A 21,088-nucleotide genomic window follows, 5' to 3' on the forward strand; every position below is an offset into this window, starting at 1 on the left:
ACAAAAAGCTAGCTCCTATCTTAGGGACTTTTAACTAGCTATTTACTCTGCCTATAATGCCTTTCCATATTCTTGAAAGGCTAGATCTTTCTAGTCATTTAGTCTCATTTCACATGCCACTTCCTCAGAGGGCCTTTTATGACTACTAAATATAAAGTAGTTCCCCCTGTCTCCTCACAGTCCCTCACTATTAAAGTATCTTCATAGCACTTATTATCTGAATGATCTTGTTTATTTTGTTATTGTCTCTCTTAATAGAATGTAAGATCCAAGATAGTAGAAACCTTTTTGATTTTTGGCTTAACAGTGCCCAGATCATGGTAGATACTCAGTAAATATTTGTTTTAGGTATGGATGAATGTGATGAAAGTAGAGAGAGAGACAGAGAGGAGAGGAGAGACAGAGAGAGAGGGGTGACAGGGAGAGAGAGAGGGAAATTGGAACCTTGAAAGGGTGGGATTTGTGGGTTAGGAATGACTATAAAACCATTTTATTTTGTCTCTCACTCTTTAAACCCACTTCATAAGACTGTACACTTCATGAATTTTCTGGTCATTTTTAGGTAGCAACCAGTACTTGTCACTCTGCTTCACTTTAATAATTAAAATATCCAGACTAATGAAATAATTTCTTAAACTTCAAACTTTAAAATTATGGCATTTCCTATCTGTCAGCTTGGCCCTACTATAAAAGCCCATATTTAGTGGGAAAAGGGGGTGAGGCTTGTAGATGTCTATCTTTTCTCCCTTCCCCAGCTTGCTAACGCTCTTTCTTCAGCATCTGAGCAGGATGGAGGGAGAAGGGATGAAGAAGGCTCTTACTTGGCTACTACTACCACAGACTAGTTTTAGTGCTTGGCATGTATGTAAAGCTGACTCTCAAGAAGCCCTTTTGTAGGTTTTTCAGTGATACCCTCTCTGCTGATGGAGATATTTCTCCTATACCTACTTACTTTAACATGGGTGAATTCAGCTCTAGTTGGTCACTTACAATTCCTTTAGAAATCTCTAAGAATTAAAAAAAAACTTTATTGAAGTATAATTTACATACAATAAAAATTTCAGATTTTAAGTGTGCAGTTTGAAGAGTTTTGACACACATATACACTCAGGTAAATATTTCCAAAATCAAGATATAGAAAATTTACCTCATGCCCCTTTATAGGCAGTCAATCAGTCTCTCAAGCAACCTTTTATCTAATTAGAAATCTCTAACCATTTGACAGCAGATCTATTGCTTCTTTCTGCTGAGATCTTCTCACCTTTGCCGATGGTCTCTATGACAGGATAAAGAAACCCTAATTAGGTCTGTTACATGTCCCACGTGGTCTGTGGGGAGTACCCATGCATCCCTTTGTCCTGAAAACAATGGGCACATAGGCCAATCTCACCAGCCACCTCTTTTTGCTCTTCCATAGAACAGGTAGCTAATTGTTCTGTGTTTTAGATTTTCCAGGTATGAGTCAGGTATGAGTTCTCTGCATCCCCCAAACATATTAATCAAATCAATCTCTCCAAAGAATTTCCTTAAAACCCTCTCAACTTGAACTGAACTTCGGGTGGGGACTTAAGTGATTCTCTCCAAAGATCCCTTATCAATGTCTAGATTTCTGGCCTTTTTCTCTTAAAAAATTTTTTTTTAACGTTTTTTATTTATTTTTGAGAGACAAAGAGAGACAGCATGAGCAGGGAAGGGTCAGAGAGAGGGAGATACAGAATCTGAAGAATTCTGTAGGCCCCTGGCCTTTTTCTCAAGGTGGGTGAGGTGATTAAAAGTTGCATGCGTGGGGCACCTGGGTGGTTCAGTTGGTAAAGTGTTCGAACGTCGGCTCAGGTCATGATCTCACGGTTCACGAGTTTGAGTCCTGCATTGGGCTCTGTGCTGACAGCTCAGAGCTTGGACCCTGCTTTGAATTCTTTGACTCCCTCTCTGGCTGCCCCTCCGCCACTCCCTTGGTCTCGGTCTCTGTATCTCCAAAAATAAATAAACATTAAAAAAAATTTTTTTTTAAGTTGCATACTTATTTTTCATACCCCCATTTCCAAATCTTGCATGGTCATCTCACACTTCAGTTTGGAATGTGGCATGTACTGTCTAGGATCCTTAGCAGAGCCCGAGACTCAAAATCTCCCAAGATACACATAAACCACCAGGAGAGGATGCTGTTTAGGAGTTTTGAGGGATACTATATGTCCAAGTTGTATTTTTATAAATGCCTTATAAGGGAGACCATTAATGAACATGTTTCATAAAAAGTGACCTTTAATGTATAACTGAACACTGCATTCCAAAGGATAAAATTTATTTTGAAAGGACAGGGTAAGAGGCAAGTTTAGGACAAATAAAAGGTGGATTTTATTAATTTACTCATTCACTGAAAAACATTAATAATCTAAGTGCCAGTACTGAAAACCAAAATGAAACAAAGTTCTTGTCCTTAAGGAGACATCATGGCCTAGCAGAAAAGACAGACAAGAAAATCATAATTAAAAGAGGCAAGTAAGTGATAATACATTCAAATCTTGGGAACTGAAAATAACAGAATGTACAAGGTGGTCTAATATAAGGAAGGTCTGGTGCAAGGAAGAGGTACCCAACTCAGAATAGGAGGTTGGGTGTCAGTGAAGGCTCCCAGAGGAAGTGACCCAAAGCTGAGAGTGAAGAGCAGATATACATTAGCTAGACAAAGAGGGAGGTATATTCTAAGAGGAGAGGATACAAAGAGCCAAAGCATAGAGGTTTCTGAAGACAATGGAACCTGTGAGGAATTACAAATAGTTTGATATGGCAGAAATGAGAATAGGGGCACCTGGGTGGTTCAGTTTATTGAGCATCCAACTTCCGATCAGGTCATGATCTCGTGGTTTGTGGGTTCGAGTCCAAGTGGGGCCCGGTGCTGACAGCTCAGAGCCTGGAGCCTGCTTCGGATTCTGTGTCTCCCTCTCTCTGCCCCTCCCCCGTTCGTGTTCTCTCTCTATCTCTTAAAAATCAATAAACATTAAAAAAAATTTTTTTTAAATGAGAGCATATGCAGCAGAAAGTGATGAATAGCTGGAGAGGTAGACAGCACCCATGTAGGAAAACTATGATGAGTCATTAAAGGTTTTTAAACTGGCAAATGACATGATCTGATTTGTATTTTAAGAGGTCATCCTCTGTGGTATGGATAATGGATTGGAAAGAAGCAGAATCAGAGGCAGGGAGACCAGAGAGGCAGATGTTGCCATAATTTAGGCAAGAAATGATGACAGAAATGGGACTGGGGAGGATAGTAAGGGACAGATTTGAAGATGTTTCTAAGACAGACTATATGGAACTTGGTAACAGAATGGATTGGATTATAAGTGTGAAAGGGAGCTGGTCCAGAAAGACTTTGAGGTTTCTGGTTTGAGCTAGTAGATGATACTGTTCAGGGAAAGAATAAAAAAAGGCAGAGAAGCAGATTTCAATATCCTTTCATTTCATTTGTTAATTAATTCAACAGATGTTTACTAAAGGCCTATTATATGCTGTGAATAAGAAGTAAATCAATAATTACAATGCCCTGTGAGAAGTGTCACTGAAAGAGGTATGCACAGGAGAGCAATTAAATAAATAGGAAATGTATGTAAGTCACGCTGAGGAATTAGGGGAGGCTCTTGGAGGAGACTGCCTAATTTGATCTTTCAAAAAAAAATTGAGAAATTCACAAAACATACCATTCACCATTTTAAACTATACAATTCAGGAGGCATTTAGTATATTCACAATGTTGTTCAGCTACCAGCTCTATCTACTTTCAACTGTTCAGAGTTGCAGGATGACTACGTGTTTGCTAGATGAAGAAGTGGATGAAAGAAAGCATTTTAGGATATGAGAATAGGATGTTTGATGACATGAAGACCAGAAGTGGCATGGCTAGTGTGAATGCAGATGGGGGAGTAGTGGAAGACAAGGTTAGAGAAGGCCCAACAATAAAATGTCCAAATTTTAACTTTATCCAGAAGGCATGGAAAACCACTAAAGGGTACAAAGCTGGGGTCTGACATGACCAAGTTTGCTGTTCATAACGATTACTCTGGAAGTCGTACTGGTGATGCTGTAGACAAGAGGAAAACCAGGAACGTGAGCTGGGAGATTTTACGCAGTAATCCAGATGAGAGGTGATCAAAGTTTGAACAAGGGCAATGGTGGTAATAATCGACGGAACTGAAAACAAGGTATAATAAAGATGCAACAATTAACATTACTTGATGACTTACTAGACCTCAGACTAGAGGAAGAGTGTAGGATGATTTTCATCATCCTGTGACTGTGATGAGGGTGATAATCTTCTGGGGTAAAGTTCTGGGGCGAAATGATTAATACAGGTTGGTAGACTGAGTGTGGATTTTCTAAGATTCAACTAAATGAAGGATTTCAGAATCAGTTTAATAAATGGATCTGGATCTAAGATAAAGAGTTGGTAAATGAAGTCATGCATTTGGATGAAGTGACTCAGGAAATATGTACTGAGAAAGATGAGCGGAGAACCTAGTACTGAACTTTAGGAACTAATATTTAAGGTGTATAAAGGGGAAAAACTATATATATGGTTAAAGGATGTGGCCATACTGAGGTATGAAGTGAAACGGAGCTGAAAAAGGAAAGAAAAGGGGTGGGGAGGGAAATATTGAATTAATTTGAAGGGGGAGGGTGGTGGGGATCTGTGGGCCAATGATACTGCTTGGACTATGTTATTGTCACTGGAGTCCAACAGATCATACAAATTTCTCCACTCCAAAGTAAGTAATTACTCCATAAACTTCTCAGAAATAATTTCCCAAGTGCATACAATTTCTTCTCTAAGTAATTTTATGGAGTGAAGACAAATGTTCATCAATTATAACACATCCCCTTAAGGCAGGAACTACCTTTTTTGTCCAGAAACTCTCCTTCAGCTTCTTATGACCAACTTTTCATAACTGCCTCCTTTTGCTACCCAGGGCCAGCAAAAAATTCACCCTGAATTCCCCAGATAAACCTGAGAAGGGTGCCTGAGTGGGATATGTTTGTGTGGGGCTCTGGCAAGGTTTATGGTTACTCTGGGTATGGGAAACACGGCCCAAAGTAAGATTCTTAAGTCATATTTTCTTTTCTCTTTCCTTTATTGCTCCTCTTCATCAACTACTTTCATATTTGCTTGTCTAGATTAAAACTTGGAAGGGTTGGTGGAAGGGAGGCCTGACATTGCCTTTTCTTTAAATGCTGCAGCTCGGACAGATATCTGGGGGCTCTTTCTTTCCCTTTCCTTGCCTTACGTGGACACAGCCTTCTAGGGAATGAAGCCCCTGGAGGGAGAGTGGAAGGGCAGGTTTGTGCTTGTTTCCGCTAGGCTCAAATCCATCCTTAAGTTGTGTGAATGCAAGAGAGGAAGAGCAATGACTGATTCCTTTGAGGTTTCCCTAAGGGCCTCTACTTTTTAAAAAGAAAGCTGTTTCTCTTGGGTACCTTAGCATTCAATGTCTTGCCAGAAGTGATGAGAGCCCCGAAGCCCCACACGTGGGAGAATGCATAGGCAGAATGTCGGTGAGAGCTTGCATGTTTCAGTTTGGTCTGGGTTGGGGGTAGCACCGGAGGATTCATCCAATAATGAATTCTGTCCATAATCTATAGCGAGAACATGGAAGACAGGGTTTTTATCCACAGAGGAAAAGGCAAAGAGGGCAATGAATTATATCTGGGTAGATTCCTTGTTCCACTCACCTTGTCCACGTTGACAGGCCAGAATAGTGGTTTTAGAAATTGGTACCCAATCACAGGCAAAATACAGAGGACCATGCTGAGGACAATACTCAGCCACATTTGTGGCAGGATCAGAGTGTTCCTGGCCACACCTGTAAACAATAAGCCAGGAGGGGGAAAGGCTAAACCAGAGTCTAGAGGAAGGAGGCTGTCAGCCATAACTAGATAACTCTCCAACTGGAAGATGGAAACTATTGATTTGGAGACCATTTAGTCTCCTAATAATATAAAAGAAAAGAATTAGAGGGAGGTGCTTTTCTACAGACAAAGTAACTGTGAATTCACATGCCTTTGTCTCCCTCTAAAGGCTGGGCAGGGGACCTGGGCGGCTCAGTCAGTTGAGCGTCTGGCTTCAGCTCAAGTCATGATCTCATGGTTCATTTCATAGGTTTGAGCCCTGCATCAGGCTCTGTGCTGACAGCTAGCTCAGAGACTGGAGCCTGTCTTCAGATTCTGTGTGTGTCTCTCTCTGACCTTCCCCTGCTCACGCTGTCTCTCTCTCAAAAATAAATAAAACGTTAAAAAAAAAAAAGGCTGGGCAGGCCAAGAAATATGGGAGTAGGTTATAGGAATCCTACAACATTGGCCTGGACACAAAAATGGTATATAGGGTTAGTAAGGGGAAAAATGAGTGGCTTGATGAGAGGTGAGAGCCAGCTACATCTAAAGCTACCCTCTCTCTATTTTGTTCCCATCAAAGTACAGATGAGAGATAGGGAAATTAATGTAGGAGATACTAAAGCAGTATGCCATAGTAGAAAGGATATTGGACTGGGAACCAGGAGAGGTAGATTTGAATAATTTAAAAAAAACCTTCAGTCTCTAAAATGGTACTAATAATTCTTGCTCTTTCTACCTCATAGGATGCTTACAAAAATCAAATTAGATAAGAAATTTGGAAATATCTCAGAAAATCTAATAGGGAAAATATTTCTCCAGCTAGATTTTGAGTCCTTTTAGGGCAGAGACCACGTCTTATTCATATCTATATCCACAGAACCTAGCACATAGTAATATGTGCTCAGTAAACATTTATTAAACAAATGTACTTGGCTCACACTTCTCAACCCTACCCCCCAGCTCCTTGCCACACACTGGGTGGGCATAGCCTTACCTAGGTATTGGAAGACACTGGGGAACATTAAGCACAAGTCATCACTGTACAGGAAGAATAAGATGCAAAAGTAGAAAATCAGGCTACCCCAGGTGAAGATGTGGTTTATCATCGTCCAGTAGGTTGTCTCCAGGGCAATCTGAAAAGCAACCTCTTATGTGCAATACTCTACAACTTGGGGCATATCAGTCACCTCCCTTCTCCAGTCCCATAATGGAGTATGATCCCTTCCCACCTTCCCTCCCTCCTTCTTAACCTTTCTTCCAGACAGGCTCCCCACCCAATCTCTTCCCTTCCCCCACCCCCCAACACTGGCCACACCTGCATTGTGACCACGAAGAGCAAGGAGGTCTGCACTATCAGGGAGAAGGACTGGTAGTCAGAGATGTCTTTCCCATCAATGCGCACTGAGTTGTAAATGGTCCCCATAGGGATAAAGAACAGTACGAAGGAACTGTAGATTCCATGCACTAAACACTTCACAAATTCCTTCTTGTTGAAATAGAGGTTGTGCTGGCCTGGCTTATACAGCTCTGGGAAGTGTAGACTCCATGTTTCATTCACGTCCTGGAAGCACCAGAGGGTAAGGAGGAAGGCTCAGGGTCTCTCCATAGAAGGTCCCATTTCCATCAGAGTAGAAGCTTCTCCCCTCACTGAGTCTGCTGCCAGTCTGCCTGGGAGCTTCCTCATGGATTACTTGAGAAGTGGAACCAGAGAACAGAGCAGTGACCACAGACCCTTCCTGAAGTCCTACACTTTAGGCAAAGATCTAGGCAGTGGAAGAAAGCTAGAAGTTCAAGATGGTGGTAAGGACCTGGAAATAGGATTGTGGAGTTATTGGGGGTAATTAGGGTTGGGGGTAGCTGGAAGGGAGGACAGGAGCTTGGGATGGGGGGCAGTTGGGATAGGAGTTTCCAGTTTTAAGTGTTCCCTTAGTTGAAAAAATTTTTTAATCAAAAGCCAGTAAAAGGAGAAAAAGAAGCCAATGGGGATCAATTAGTCCCATGGAGGTATCCATGTTCTGTGATGCTCCTCCCATTTCCATAGCTACTGGTGAATTCAGGCGACAGGACTCTCTATAGGGACACCATTGGATCATCTTCATCTCCTAAGTCTGAAACTTTGGATAATAAAGCTTGGCACTTGTTTTTGAGAGGTTTTAGGTCTGTAAAATTAGCCAGTTGAAGCTGGATAGGATACAATTCATCTCTCTTGTTGCTCTGAGGCTAGCAGCTACTTCATGGAGAATTTTCCTTCCTACCCTGATGGAGACCGGAAACCATGATCCCATGACGTCCTCTTTCAGCTATTTTATTTCCCTTTGAAGGTTTCCTTTCTATTCACTGTGCCCAAGACTGGAGGTTGGGGGTAGAAGAGGAGGGAGAGGTATGGTACCAGGATCCCCAAAGCCCAGGAAATTTCTGACAGGAATAGATGGCATCCCCTAGGCTCACTCTCTAGGATTCAAAGTATCATACCCACCTCTTACCTAGGCCACCTTGTTCTGGCTTATCTTATCTCTGTATTGGTCTCTCCTTTCTTGAAGCCTCTTGCTTTACCTAGTCCTGCCCTAATAACTCTATTTCTTTTCACTACTTTTATACACACTCTATTTACTACAAGAAGCAATTTCCATATATCTCTCTATAAAGATAAAATTGAACACAGGAAAACTTGAATTTCTAAAACTGATGATTATTCTCTATGGAGGAGGATTCTTTACTTTATCCCATGATACTGCTTCAGGTGACAAGTTCCCTTCCTTGCCCTAGAAATTATTCCATTTACAATTGATTTTGTAGAACTCAGCTTTTATTGTTCTCTCCACTCTTGGGAATATTCCTCAAGGGCCTAGGGGCTTTAGCCCTGACTAAGAGGCTTGCTGCTGGTCTTACCTGGTCAAACAGACTCAAGCCCAGGACAGGGAGGGAGGTGTAGACAAGGTTGTAGAAAGTGATAAACCAGGTATCATAAACAGTCTGGAAGAATACCAAGAAGATTTCTTAGATTCCTCTCTTTTCCAAAGTCCCTGCTCCCCTCCCAGGTTCAAGACAGCCCCATCTGCTCCCCTCCCTCCCAACTACCTAGCACTATACTAACCTAAAGCAGGATTTGGATTTCAGAAATCTGACAGAGAAGGGTGACCCCAGTCTCTATTTGGTTGTACTCTATTTAGAACCCTGGGTCTCAGTCTGGGCAAGGCTATATCAAGTTTGTTTGTAGCCAACCTACAAGGTTAATTGGATCAACCCTACTACCATGACCTGCATGATCCATGCCTGCACAGAAAAGATCCAAAGTGCCTGCTAGGGAATGCTAAATGGACCCCTGCACTCTCAGGCATGTAAGCTTCTGGGGTCTTTTTATCTGATTTATGGCATTCAGTAGCTTCTATAACACTGGACACTTTCTAACACTGGCAAATAATAGATCCAATGACCCTCTCTCAGCTGGGTGCTCCATCCTGGGGCCTAGAGAGGGCTCTTTTACTAGCCACAAGAGGTCAGCAAAACACATACATACACATAACACCTCTCAGAAACTAGAATAGCTTTGCTAGACACTGGGGGTATACAAGTCTACTACTTGCAGCTAACCAATCTATTTCCCCTAGAGTCCAAGGCAACAAAGGTAGTAGAGATCTCCCAAGATAATAATTTCTGAGGTTGTTTTCCTGGGGAATCCTTGAGAACCCTGAAAAACTTCTCACAGGAAATTGGATTCCTTGTAGAACATAACCATCCAGGTGTCACTTTCCCTCACTACTATGGGGGAGATTTCATACTCAAATGTGAAATTAATTCATTAGAGCAACAACAATTCATGTTTGGAGCGGGGAAAAGGGGGATCATGGTGGGGGAAGTAGAAGTAAAGGGAAGCTGTGTTTCAAAGTATGGCTACAGGGGAACCCCATACCCAGCCTGTCTGGCAAGACCCAGAGGCCCCTGAGGCTACCCTGTTCCATAAAGATTACTTTAGATGGTAAAAAACAAAAAACCAAAAACCAAAACAACCCTTCCAGATCCAAATATTCCCCATATTATCTAGTATGGAAACTATATCTCCATGTCTGGTCAAAGTGGAAAATATCTCATGGGAGAGTTTTGAAGGTAGGAGTCAAGTCCAAGTCAGAGCCAAGCCAGAAAAGTTAGGGTATGGAAATGTAAGTTTAAGTGTTAAGGTTAGGAGATGGGATCAACATGGATGAGGTGCTTTATGGATGGACAGCAGCATGTCATACATTGGTTTCCAGAGAAGAAAAAGGGTCTGAGCTGGCTAAAGTGGAGGACAAGTAAAAAAGACCCAGCTGACTAGAGTGGGGAATGCCACCTGACCTCCTACCTGTGCAGAGAACCCATTGAAGAAGGCATACCAGAAGTGCACCAGGGTGAAAGCAAAATTTTTGTAAAAGAAGTAGCTGAGGAACTTGCACATGCGATTATAGGACCAGCGGCCATGGACCAAGAGTAGACGCTGAAGATAGCGAAACTGGGAGAAGGCATAGTCGCTGTTGAGCATGGCCTGCGTTCCCTCTTGACCGTGGATGCCGACCCCAATGTGGGCAGCTGCAAAGAAATCCCAGAAGCTTCTCAGCCACAGAACTTGTCAGCTGGGTTACCAGCCTGGGAAGTGTAAAAGAAAGTCTGAGATCATGTTGTACAAATCCCTTATTTTACATTTGCAAAACACTGTTAGGCCTAGCTCAAAATGGCACTTACTTAGTGGAACCTTTTCTCCTTAGTGGATTGCCCTTTTCCTTAGTGGATTGTCATAAAATAGCTCCTTCATCTACACTTTGTTTTGGATGCTGCCACTCAAGAATGCCTAGCATAGCTAGTACTAGAAAGTTCTTCTAGATGGTCTTTGTACTTCCTGGACTCTTTCCTGCTGTTCAGAAGCTGAGGTAAAAACTTATTTTTATCTCTTAAAGCCATCTACATCAACTAAAGATGCAGGATAGATGTCAATCTAACATTTAATTGCCTAAGTGTATTTAGGGAGCTAAAATCCAACTGTTAGGAGGCAATAGTGATGTACATACTTTGTTAGTGACAAGCAAGCTCTTTAAGAGGACTAATATGACTTTTTCTGGATAAAACATGGATTAGAATTGATGGAAAATGAGACTGAAGTCCCTAAAAATTTAATTAGTCTGCTGTAGTGTAGGGTAAATTTACTGATCTTCTGGCATATACCTTGCTTAATGGAATAACTGAAACCTCTAAGGCACTAAAAACCAGAGGATTTTAGAAAATAGGGTAGAGCAAGAACACTTTCTAGTATTAAAGTCAAGGGTAGAATGTCTGCTGGTGTTTCCTGGAGAGGGAGACAGGTTAGTCTAGAGGATTTTTAGGTATTGTCCATATCTCATAGAACCACAAGTTGCTGGAAGCTAACAACATTCAGCTGAAATTAAAACAGAACATGTTTCAGCCAATTTGCTCTCTTGGTCCAAGGCATCAGGAAGTCTGCTATTCTCCTTCAGCCAGGGGAGTCAGAGCAAGTTCTTGCAAACACTGCTTCAGGGAAGAAAAGATCCCTGCATTGTGCCTCACAGCTAATTCCCTGGTTGAGCAGTTCTGTCTTCTGCCTAACATTGCTCAGGCCAAAAGCCTTCAAAAAAGGAAAAGACTGTGACTCCTGCCCAGGGGTTCATCATATAGCCTTTGATGCCATCTTGGAAAGATGGTTTGGTGGTTGCACAACCTGTTGTTCTGTGAATATATGCATGTGTTCTTGTGGGAGCCATGCATATCTGTGTGTGTGTGTAAGTGCATAAATTTTAAGTTTGTGTGTGTCTGCATATGGACTGATGTATGCATGTGTAAATAAGTGGAATGTAAGTATAAAAAAGGATGAATGAAGTTGCAAAACATTATAAATGTACAATACATATAATATGCAATAGTGTGAACCAACAACACAGTGCCACCCAGGTCAGTTTTGTCCTTGGAGGAAGGAAAGGGCAAGCCAATGGTTGAAAGTTATTACTCCCCTACCCCTCACATGCCTTTGATCATGCTGACGTCATTGGCCCCATCCCCGATGGCCAGTGTCACCACCTTCTTGTACCTCTTCACCAGCTCTACCACCTGGGCCTTCTGAAGGGGTGTCATCCGGCACCAGATAACCCCCTTGCACATGCACGCCGTTCGCAGCAGCTCCAACTCCAGGTTCCCTTCCAGAGCATAGGCCTGCAGCACCAGGACACACCCACATTTCAGGTTGCCCAAAAAGGCTCTCAGGACAGGATTTTTCTAGGCTCTTCCCCATCTCCATACTCTCTTGTATTACTTAGGTCAGGCATAGAGGCTCCCAGTGTTCCAGTCCCAAGGAAGACCAAGTACCCAAGTCAGTTCTAGGCATCCCCAGATCTGACTCAGCCTCCAACTGGAAACCAGTCAGCCCGGCCTGGGTGGCTCAGTCGGTTAAGCGTCCGACTTCAGCTCAGGTCACGATCTCGCAGTTTGTGAGTTTGAGCCCTATATCAGGTTCTGTGCTGACAGCTCAGAGCCTGGAGCCTCCTTCAGATTCTGTGTATTCCCTTCTTTCTGCCTGTCCCATGCTCATGCTCTGTCTTTCTCTGTCTCTCAATTAAAAAAAAAAAAAAAAAAAAAGGAAACCAGTCACCCCAGTTGACTGGGCTCTAAGGCCAAGGGACTTTTTGGAGGATCTGCTTCTGTTTGCTTCACCCCTGTCCCTAAATGACAGGCCACATCAGTGGTAAAGAATTTGGCTAAAGAAGGAATATGACCTTGGCTTCTCTTTCCTCATTATTCCTGCCTGGAGAAGGATAGGGAAAGGTGCCTGTCAGGAAAGGGCACCAAAAAAGAGGGGGGAAAGGGTTACTCATGAAACAGAGAAGTGGTCTTGAAATTTCCCTGAAGTGGGCTGCATCTAGGAAAAAAGTTCCTTGGGAGAACAGAAGAGAGTTGTAGCTCTGTGTTGCCCACCAGACTGTAGCCATTGATGATCAAGCCATAGTTGCCATTGGGCACCTCCTCAGGTATTCTGAGCATTTGGGGCTTTGTGGTAAGGTAAATGTTTATTGGGTCTGATTCCAGGAGAGACTCAGGTTTCATCTTGTCCCTTGCGGACCTGAAAGCCAAGAACAGTGGTTAATATCTGACTGGAGGCCCCAGAGCTTAGGAAGGAAAAAGTGTCCCAGAATGAAAGTGGGCAAGGTGGATACAGAGCTTCTACAGAGCAATAGCCAGGACCTCAGACTTGAATTCTTCCTGACACCTGCCATTGCCTTAGGTCCTTGACCACCATGCACACACCACACTTCTCTAACCTCCCAACTCCAACTCCTCGAGCTATAATGCTTCTTCACAAAATATTAAATATTTTAGGCTTTTTTGTTTTCCCCTTCTCCATTTCTCCTTCCTTCCTTCTTGTAGCGTGGGGGTCATACTAAATGAGCTGTGGCAGTTCTCCCATCTATCTGTACCTGAGTTCTTGCAGAACAACCTCATCATTCTTGCCTTCCACGATAAATATCCCATCCATTTCTTCCTCAAATATGTTACAGGCATAGGCAATGTTCATAGCAGTCTCTATAGGGAAAGGTGAACACAGGTCACATTTTGTTTATGACAGGGTCTTTACAAAAGTGTACACATACGTAGGTTCTAACAGCAGGCAACAGAGTCCATTTGTTCATTTTTTCCATGGATGCAGTTGAAGTATATTTTTCATGAGTCAGTGGAGACCATTTTCAAACACACAGGAGACCTACTACAGATTTCTGAGTAATTTATCAATAATTAGGATCATTCTGGCTTAGCCTTTCTTTTTCTCTCATTTTTAAATATGGAATGAATGTTTCATGAATTTGCCATCCTCGTACAAGGGCCATGCTAACCTTCTCTGTATCATTCCAATTTTAGTGTATGTGCTGCTGCAGTGAACACCATTCTGGCTTAGCCTTTCAACAGATCTTCTCTCCATTTCTTAAAACAATTCCAATCTGTATACACTTCTCTAAATAGTCAGGACTTTATGGGGGACTGGGATGTTTTGGTTGTGGTCCTTTCTTTACATCAAGAAATCTGGAATTTGGGATAAATTCATAATAAGGAAAAAATTTCCAAAAATTAAGTCCTAAACCCTGGCTGCCAAGTGGTATCAAAATTCAGAGGAGAGATTGCAATGGTTATAGAAACTTCCTTGAAAAAAGACTTTGAAAGATGAGTAAGACTTATTTAGGGGAAGAAAAAGATATTTCAAATGGGAAAATGACTCAAACAGAGGCTCTAGAATAGGAATTTGATTGTTTGGGGCATACTAAAGATGATGGTCACTTGAGATTGCAGTATATATAAGTAGCAAGAAATTATCCAGATCTTGAAGGCCAGACAGTAGAGTCTGAGTTTACCAGGAGGAGTTGCTAAAGGTGCCTGATTAGAGGAATAATATATAAAAGTAGTATATTTTAGTGAGATTAAACTGATAGTATGTAGGCTATAGTGAAACTAATAAGGACAAGAGACAGAGATCAGTTCAGAAGTTTTTGTAGAGGTACAGCCAACAGGGAGCAAAGGCTGAATTGGGTGGTGGCACAGTCAAGGCGATCTTCAGAAGATACAGTGGGACATGGTGAGAGAATGAATTTTTGGGACAACAGAGAGGGTGCAGTCAAAGATAATTCCAAAGTTTTTAGCTTGTGAGTTCCTGGATGACAGAGGTCATGCCTGATTGAATCATCTGTATCCTCAATGCCTAATACAGTATCCGGCATAAAGTATACAAACTGTGTGCAAGACTGGGAGTAAAGGTGTTTTGTAAGTACTTGGCCTGGGTTATAAGTTTTTTTTAATCAAATAAATGGCTAAAACAAAAAGAAAATGCAAAATACTATGAATAAATGGCTAAGGTGGATAAGGAAGAGGATTAGGTCAGGAGCTCCCCTTTACCTTGCTTATCTCCAGTTAAGATCCACATTTTAATTTGGGCTTTGTTCAGGGTGGCGACTGTCTCAGGTACTCCATCCTGCAGCTTGTCTTCAATGGCTGTGGCCCCTAACAGCTTTGAACAGAGATAGCAGCGAGTCAGGAAAAGGGAGAGGATCACAGCATTTAGTGCTACCCAAAAACTCAACTGGCACCTCATCATTCTCTCAAGCTGGCTCTGTCCTGGCATGAGGACACAGATGGTATAAAATTCAGCACAGTCCACTCCTCATAGATGCATCTTTTCAAGCACATAAACCAAATTTAGAAACAGAATCTTAGGGATCAAAGAGGGAAAAGACTTGCCCAAGTCATACATTAAGCTGTATGCCACCTCTAAATCATCTATTTCTCAACAAATTTTCCGTTCTCTCTTGCTTCACAGAACACTTCCTGGCTTCCAGGGCTGACCCCAGGGATGGGCACCAGGACTCAGTCTGAGGAACAACTACTGGCTGATTTCTGCTAGGCCTCCAGAAGGACAGAGTATAAGTACAAACCACAGAACTGATTATGGAAGGAGATTTGTAACCTTTGGGATCTCTATGTTTTCTCATTTGATACCAGTAATTTTTCTTTTTATAGCAGTCAACCTGTATCGGTCTGGTAAAAACCTTTGGGATTATCCTTAACTTCTCTTTCTTTCATATCCTATAATCTAATCCATTAGCAAATTCTGTTGGCTCTACCTTTCAAAAAATGTACAAAATTTGACCACTCTCACCACTTCCACTACTTCTATCTGGTCTTAGTTATCATCATCTCTCACCTGTACTATTCCAACTACCTTCTATTGGTCTCTCTTGGTCTGTGATTGCTCCCCTACAGTATAATCTCAACACAGCAGTCAGAGTGATCATTTTGAAAGCTATCACATCACTTGTTTGGTTGAACTTTTCAATAGCTTTCTATATGTCATTATAAGTCCTTATACTGGCTTACGAGGGCACTCTACTACGTCCTGCCTCACGTCCTTTCATTCTCTCCTCCTCACTTACACCGTATTGGCCAGACTAACTGCACCTTGCTGTTCAACTAACAAGTTAGGCCTGATCTTATTTCAGGGCTTTCACTTGTGCCATTCCCTCTGTCTGGAAATCAAATTCCCCAGGGAACTGCTTGGCTTGCCACTTTCTTCACGTTTCTGCTCAGACTAAGTGGAGACTAAACACTATATTTAAAATAGCAATTATGCCCTGCCCTCTCTAAAACATACATACATGTATATGCAGATACTCCCTATCTTTATTTTGTCCCACAGAACTTTCATTATCTGACATACTATATGTGTTATTTTTTTGTCTGTTTTGTCTGCCAATACATGCTCAGGGCTTAAAACAATGCCTGGCACATAGAAGGCACTTAATAAATATGTTGAATGAATGAGTGAATAATTTTGTCTTGATTATTCCATCAATTAGTTCTGGATTATCTAATTTGTGCATTATTCAGATCCTCATTTCTCCCAGATTACTTAGTTTCTGTGAACAATTTTGGGATAAGATAAAATTTACAACTAGTGTGTTCCCCCATTATTTACAGGGGGAAAGATTTAGAACATCCTGAATCAGCTTGGATTCCAGTATTCCATATCCAGAGAGAGCTTAAACCTATTGAATTGCTGGAAGCCACTCTCAGAGACCTTGCTCAGTCTCCTGACTGCCACTCCCAATTCTGCCCCCATTCTGTCCCTGGCTTTCTCACACCAACCATCAAATCTTTTTCAATCTCTTCATAGACATTTGATATTTTATCTTCCCGATTCTCCAAAGACAGGCAGGCTTCATTGTGCTTCTTGCTCCAGGCCTGAAAGAATGAGTTATCCAGTTCTCGGTAGGCCACCATCAGGGTACGGAGGCCTTCAATGGCAAAATCCTGGAAGACATGTGTGTGCACTGAATAGGCCTGACTGGGTTAGGGCTGAGTTGAGAGAGTTACAGACTAACCCCACTGGCCCATCTGCCTACAAAACAGGACTTACTAGTTAGTACTATAGGGCTAGTACCCAGCCTAACAAGAAAACAACGGTTGAGCTTTCTCAGGAAAATGTCCTAAAGATGGTGCCAGCATAGCTGGGGTTAAAGTTTAAAAGTACTTCTGAAAGGCGGGGCTAGGTGGTTCAGTTGGACTTCTGCTCAGGTCATGATCTCACAGTTCATGAGTTTGGGTCTATGTTGTGCTCTGTACTGACAGCTCAGAGCCTGGAGTCTGTATATGTCTCTTTCTCATTGTCTCTCCCCTGTGTGCATGCACGCTCCCTCTCTATCTCAAAAATAAATAAATAAATAAATATTTTAAAAAGAAGGAAAGAAAGTACTTCTGAAATACAGAAAGTTCTAGCTTTTATTTGTAGTTAGATAATTTGCTATGTGACCCTGAGAAAAATTAAGTCTTCTAGATTTCTTTGCTGTAAAATTGGGATAATAATTCACTGCTTACAGAGAAGATACTGATCTCTACAATATGAGAATGGAGTAATAAAGTAAAAAGGAGTTGTTATAAAAAATAATCAAAGGGGTTACTATTTTTTATAAGCATACATTCATTTTATTTTCCTGTTTCCTTGCCTTTTGGCAGGGAAATGTTTGTTAATGTTTATTTTTGAGAGAGAGACAGAGTGTGAGTAGGGGAGGGGCAGAGAGAGGGAGACACAGAATCTGAAGCAGGTTCCAATCTCTGAGCTGTCAGCACAGAGCCCAATGCAGGGCTCGAACCAATGAACCATGAGATCATGACCTGAGCTGAAGTAAGACACTTGACCAACTGAGCCATCCAGGCACCCCTATGCTTAACTTTTTTTAACAACAGCCAGGCTGTTTTCTAAAATGGCTGCATTATTTTACCTTCCCACTATGTATGAAGGTTTATAATTTCTCTATAATTTTGCCAATACTTACTATTATCTGATCATCTAGCTATCCTAGTGGTGTGAAGTAGTATCTTGAGGTTTTGATTTGCATTGCCCCAAAGGCTTTCATGTGCTTATTGACTGTCTATTCTCAGACTTCTGATTATGTGTTAATGTAAGGTCAAGCCAAAATGGCTTAATAAAATAGCATTTTCTCCAATCTGTTTTTTCTTTAAAATATATATTTTTTCTCATCTCTCACTTTCCCATCCCATCCCCCATCCTATTCCCCCAACCCTTTATATATCTGGGTTTTTGAGTAGAAATTCTGGAGAGTATAGATCTGGTTTTTTTTTTTTTTTTTTTTTTTTTTTTGTGTCAGAAGTCTGGAGCCACTCACTTTCTCTTTAAGATACACTTCAAATCCTAGAGGGCAGAAGTGGGGTGGGGTAGGTAGGTGGTATACTTGGGGATTCTAATCTTGTGATAACAGAGGATAGTAACAAACAACAGTACCCTAAACAGCCCAGGCCTGGTGCTTTCTACTCCATACCTCCAAAACTGTGTGTTTTCATAAAGGTTGGTGAGGTCGGGCCTCCCATATCAGCAGGCCCAATTCTGAAGCAAATTCTAGGTCTGACCATGTGACCTCCTGAACCAGGAATCACAGAGAGAACCATTTTGTATGTGGAAAGTGTTCCCACAAACAATCCTCATCATGCCCAATCATGCCCCTGGGATCCTGTGCTCTCCAACTTCTTGACACAGAAGCTGGCAATGTAGTCCATAGGAATGCCACAGAATGAAGTAGTTTTTATTCTTCCATCAATTAAAGAGACACAGACACTAATATACACCCATTAAGAAACACACGGACACAAGGACATATATGTGGACACATATCCATATACAAAGAACCACCCACAGTTTTCCTCCCCATACAACCTAAATACTCACATCTAAATGTTCCATGGTCACATCTCTGAGGGATATACAGGATGGATGGAGCAGCTGACAGAGGATGGTGTCTGCACCCTTGCAAAACAACATTACTCGATTTTCTGGTGTCCTCACTAAGGATAAACAAATTAAGAAGAGTAACCACATAGGACCATTGTTACAAGAACTTGTCTGGGCCACTGAGGGATGTTCCCATAACATTTATTTCTGATCCTTTTGGGGGCTAAGCACTCAGTGAGCAGTCATAGAGGATAAATGATGCAGTAAGGGCCAGTGACGGTGGGAGGAGACCATATGGAACCAGTTCTTCCATGGGTTCCTGTGTTTCATGGGTTCTTGTGGAAGACTCTGATGCAGAATCACATTTAGCTTCTCAAGTCCAAGTTCTCGACCCAGGCCCATACCTAGTAAGGACCAAGAATGAAGAATGACCTTCTTCCTCTTCAGTCTGAGGTCAAAATTAATTGAGAGTAAGATAGTATGGATTTCCCTTGTATTGTCTGCCCCCATCTCTTATTCCAAGATCAGGCTTTATGGATTTGTCTCTGTTTCTATCTTGGCTTTGGGGGTTCAGACAAGCCACTATCCAGGAACACTAAAGAAGTATATGGTAGCAATTCCTCAAAGAAAAATTATTTGGGTATGTGAGAGGGAAAGTAGGAATGGCTATGTGTTTGTATTCGAGGCACAATACCTTTGAGAAAGCATGTGAGTGGGAGAAAACATCCATGTGTATATAAAAGAGAAAGTCAATGTGTGAATGTGTATGAAAGACAAATAAGGGGAGAGGACTGACTAGGAGGGGCACCTACCAATAACAGACATCCTCTTGCGTACATTGCTGAAGTCCAAAATAGCCAGCAATTGGTAGACTTTGGTCTCACCCATTTCAACTACTGCGATTGTCTCAGATGTGCGGTAATGAAACACAAAACCAAAGTTCCTGGCAGCAGTGACAAGAGCACCTTCATCTGGGGACTGAGCCTGGTACACCAGGTTACCTGGCAGGAGAGAAGGGGGCAACAAGAGCCCACAGAGATGCGCAAGTGGAGTCAACCCAGAAGTGACACCAAGGAGCTTAAGTAAAGATGGTGCCCATAAGAGGACATCCTTCTTTAAACTTTCTCACAAATTTGGCCCTAAAAGGCCAGGTTGCATGGAACACTTTTCTTTCCTTTCCAATATTCTCAACTTATTTCACAGACCTGAGTTGATATTACAGAGGTACATGGTATATGCAATATACACAAATGAACAAAATAGTTACTCTCTGATTTTAGTGGGTAAAGATGGGTCAGGTTCCTGGACCCCACTGAAACTTACTGAATACAGAATCACAAAATCTGGGGAGGAGGACCCAAGAAATGGAATTTTTAACAAATCTCCTGGATGAGTTTCATGCAAGTGGTCCTAGATAAACTGCTTCTAAATAAGACTGGTTACACTTTGATGAACACTCCCATAAGATAGGATAATAAGGATAGGATATATAGCATAGGATAATATGATGGATGATAATAAGACTGATGATTTAATAAACAATTAAAAACTATATAAATGAGTACTACTGTCACCTTTGAAACTCTCACCTTGGGAAGGTAAATGACTTACTCTGGTGAATTAGTCTCTCAATTTCATATTACTCAAGACATTTCTCTCTTTAATTTATTTTTACAGTACAGTAAAATAAAATTTATTCTTTCCCATTTTGTCATTATAAGGTAATTTTAACTTATAGTTTTCGGTGTCCATAGTTGAAAAAATACTTTCCTAGATATTGAAGAAACATTTCAGGAAATTAACAACAAAAACCCTTTCAATCCTCAGTTGTAACACGTATTATTTTTTTCTCATCACAAACTATTGAATTCTAATAACTGCTTCAAAATATTTTGGTAACAAAAAGAACTGAACGAAAAACTGCACTGATCAATGCAAACACTTTAGCATCGAAAAATGTATAACTCTTCTTTTAAAATATCACTACAACCTGAGGTATAGTTGGATTACTTCTCTTCTGAAGGTCAATTTTATTTTTTATTTTAAATATTTATTTATTTTGAGAGAGAGAGAGACAGAGAGAGAAGGGTAGAAAGAGAGGGAGACAGAGAATCCCATCCAGGCTCCACACTATCAGCATGGAGCCCGCTGTGGGGCTTGAACTCATGAACCTAAGTTCAAGCTTATAACCTGAGCTAAAATCAAGAGCTGGAAGCTTAATAGGCTGAGCCTCCCAGGTGCCCCAGGCAATCTGGTTCTTAAAAACAGTTATGCATCATCAGAGTCTTAAACTTGTGTATAAGTCACAGGGGACATATAATTTCAGGTCAGACATAAGGAAAGCTTCCAAACTCATTCTACGAAGCCAGCATCACCTTGATACCCAAGCCAGACAGGGACCCAGCCAAAAAAGAGAACTACAGACCAATATCCTTAATGAATACAGAT

General features: G+C 41.5%; 1 protein-coding gene and 1 non-coding gene across 2 annotated transcripts in view; both read right to left on the reverse strand.

Moving 5' to 3' along the window:
* Window positions 1-1,079: 1,079 nt before the first annotated feature.
* The window catches only part of LOC115276725 (phospholipid-transporting ATPase FetA-like), a 106,399-nt gene continuing 86,390 nt past the window's right edge, over window positions 1,080-21,088 (reverse strand). The window contains exons 16-29 of the mRNA XM_029920812.1: window positions 19,453-19,641; window positions 18,638-18,753; window positions 16,543-16,707; window positions 14,797-14,908; window positions 13,332-13,437; window positions 12,832-12,976; window positions 11,889-12,072; window positions 10,220-10,443; window positions 8,773-8,856; window positions 7,199-7,444; window positions 6,878-7,016; window positions 5,725-5,855; window positions 5,470-5,628; window positions 1,080-1,276 (exon numbers count right to left, since the gene is read on the reverse strand). Of these exons, the coding sequence (XP_029776672.1) occupies window positions 1,211-1,276; window positions 5,470-5,628; window positions 5,725-5,855; window positions 6,878-7,016; window positions 7,199-7,444; window positions 8,773-8,856; window positions 10,220-10,443; window positions 11,889-12,072; window positions 12,832-12,976; window positions 13,332-13,437; window positions 14,797-14,908; window positions 16,543-16,707; window positions 18,638-18,753; window positions 19,453-19,641 (2,066 nt within the window). The 3' untranslated portion in view covers window positions 1,080-1,210. The remainder of the gene's footprint in view (window positions 1,277-5,469; window positions 5,629-5,724; window positions 5,856-6,877; window positions 7,017-7,198; window positions 7,445-8,772; window positions 8,857-10,219; window positions 10,444-11,888; window positions 12,073-12,831; window positions 12,977-13,331; window positions 13,438-14,796; window positions 14,909-16,542; window positions 16,708-18,637; window positions 18,754-19,452; window positions 19,642-21,088) is intronic.
* Window positions 13,688-13,794, reverse strand: LOC115277136. Its single transcript, XR_003902244.1, has one exon. It is a non-coding gene; the product is annotated as a U6 spliceosomal RNA (small nuclear RNA).

This window comes from Suricata suricatta, chromosome 13 (assembly GCF_006229205.1).
Source record: "Suricata suricatta isolate VVHF042 chromosome 13, meerkat_22Aug2017_6uvM2_HiC, whole genome shotgun sequence".
In the NCBI taxonomy this organism is placed as follows: Eukaryota; Metazoa; Chordata; class Mammalia; order Carnivora; family Herpestidae; genus Suricata; species Suricata suricatta.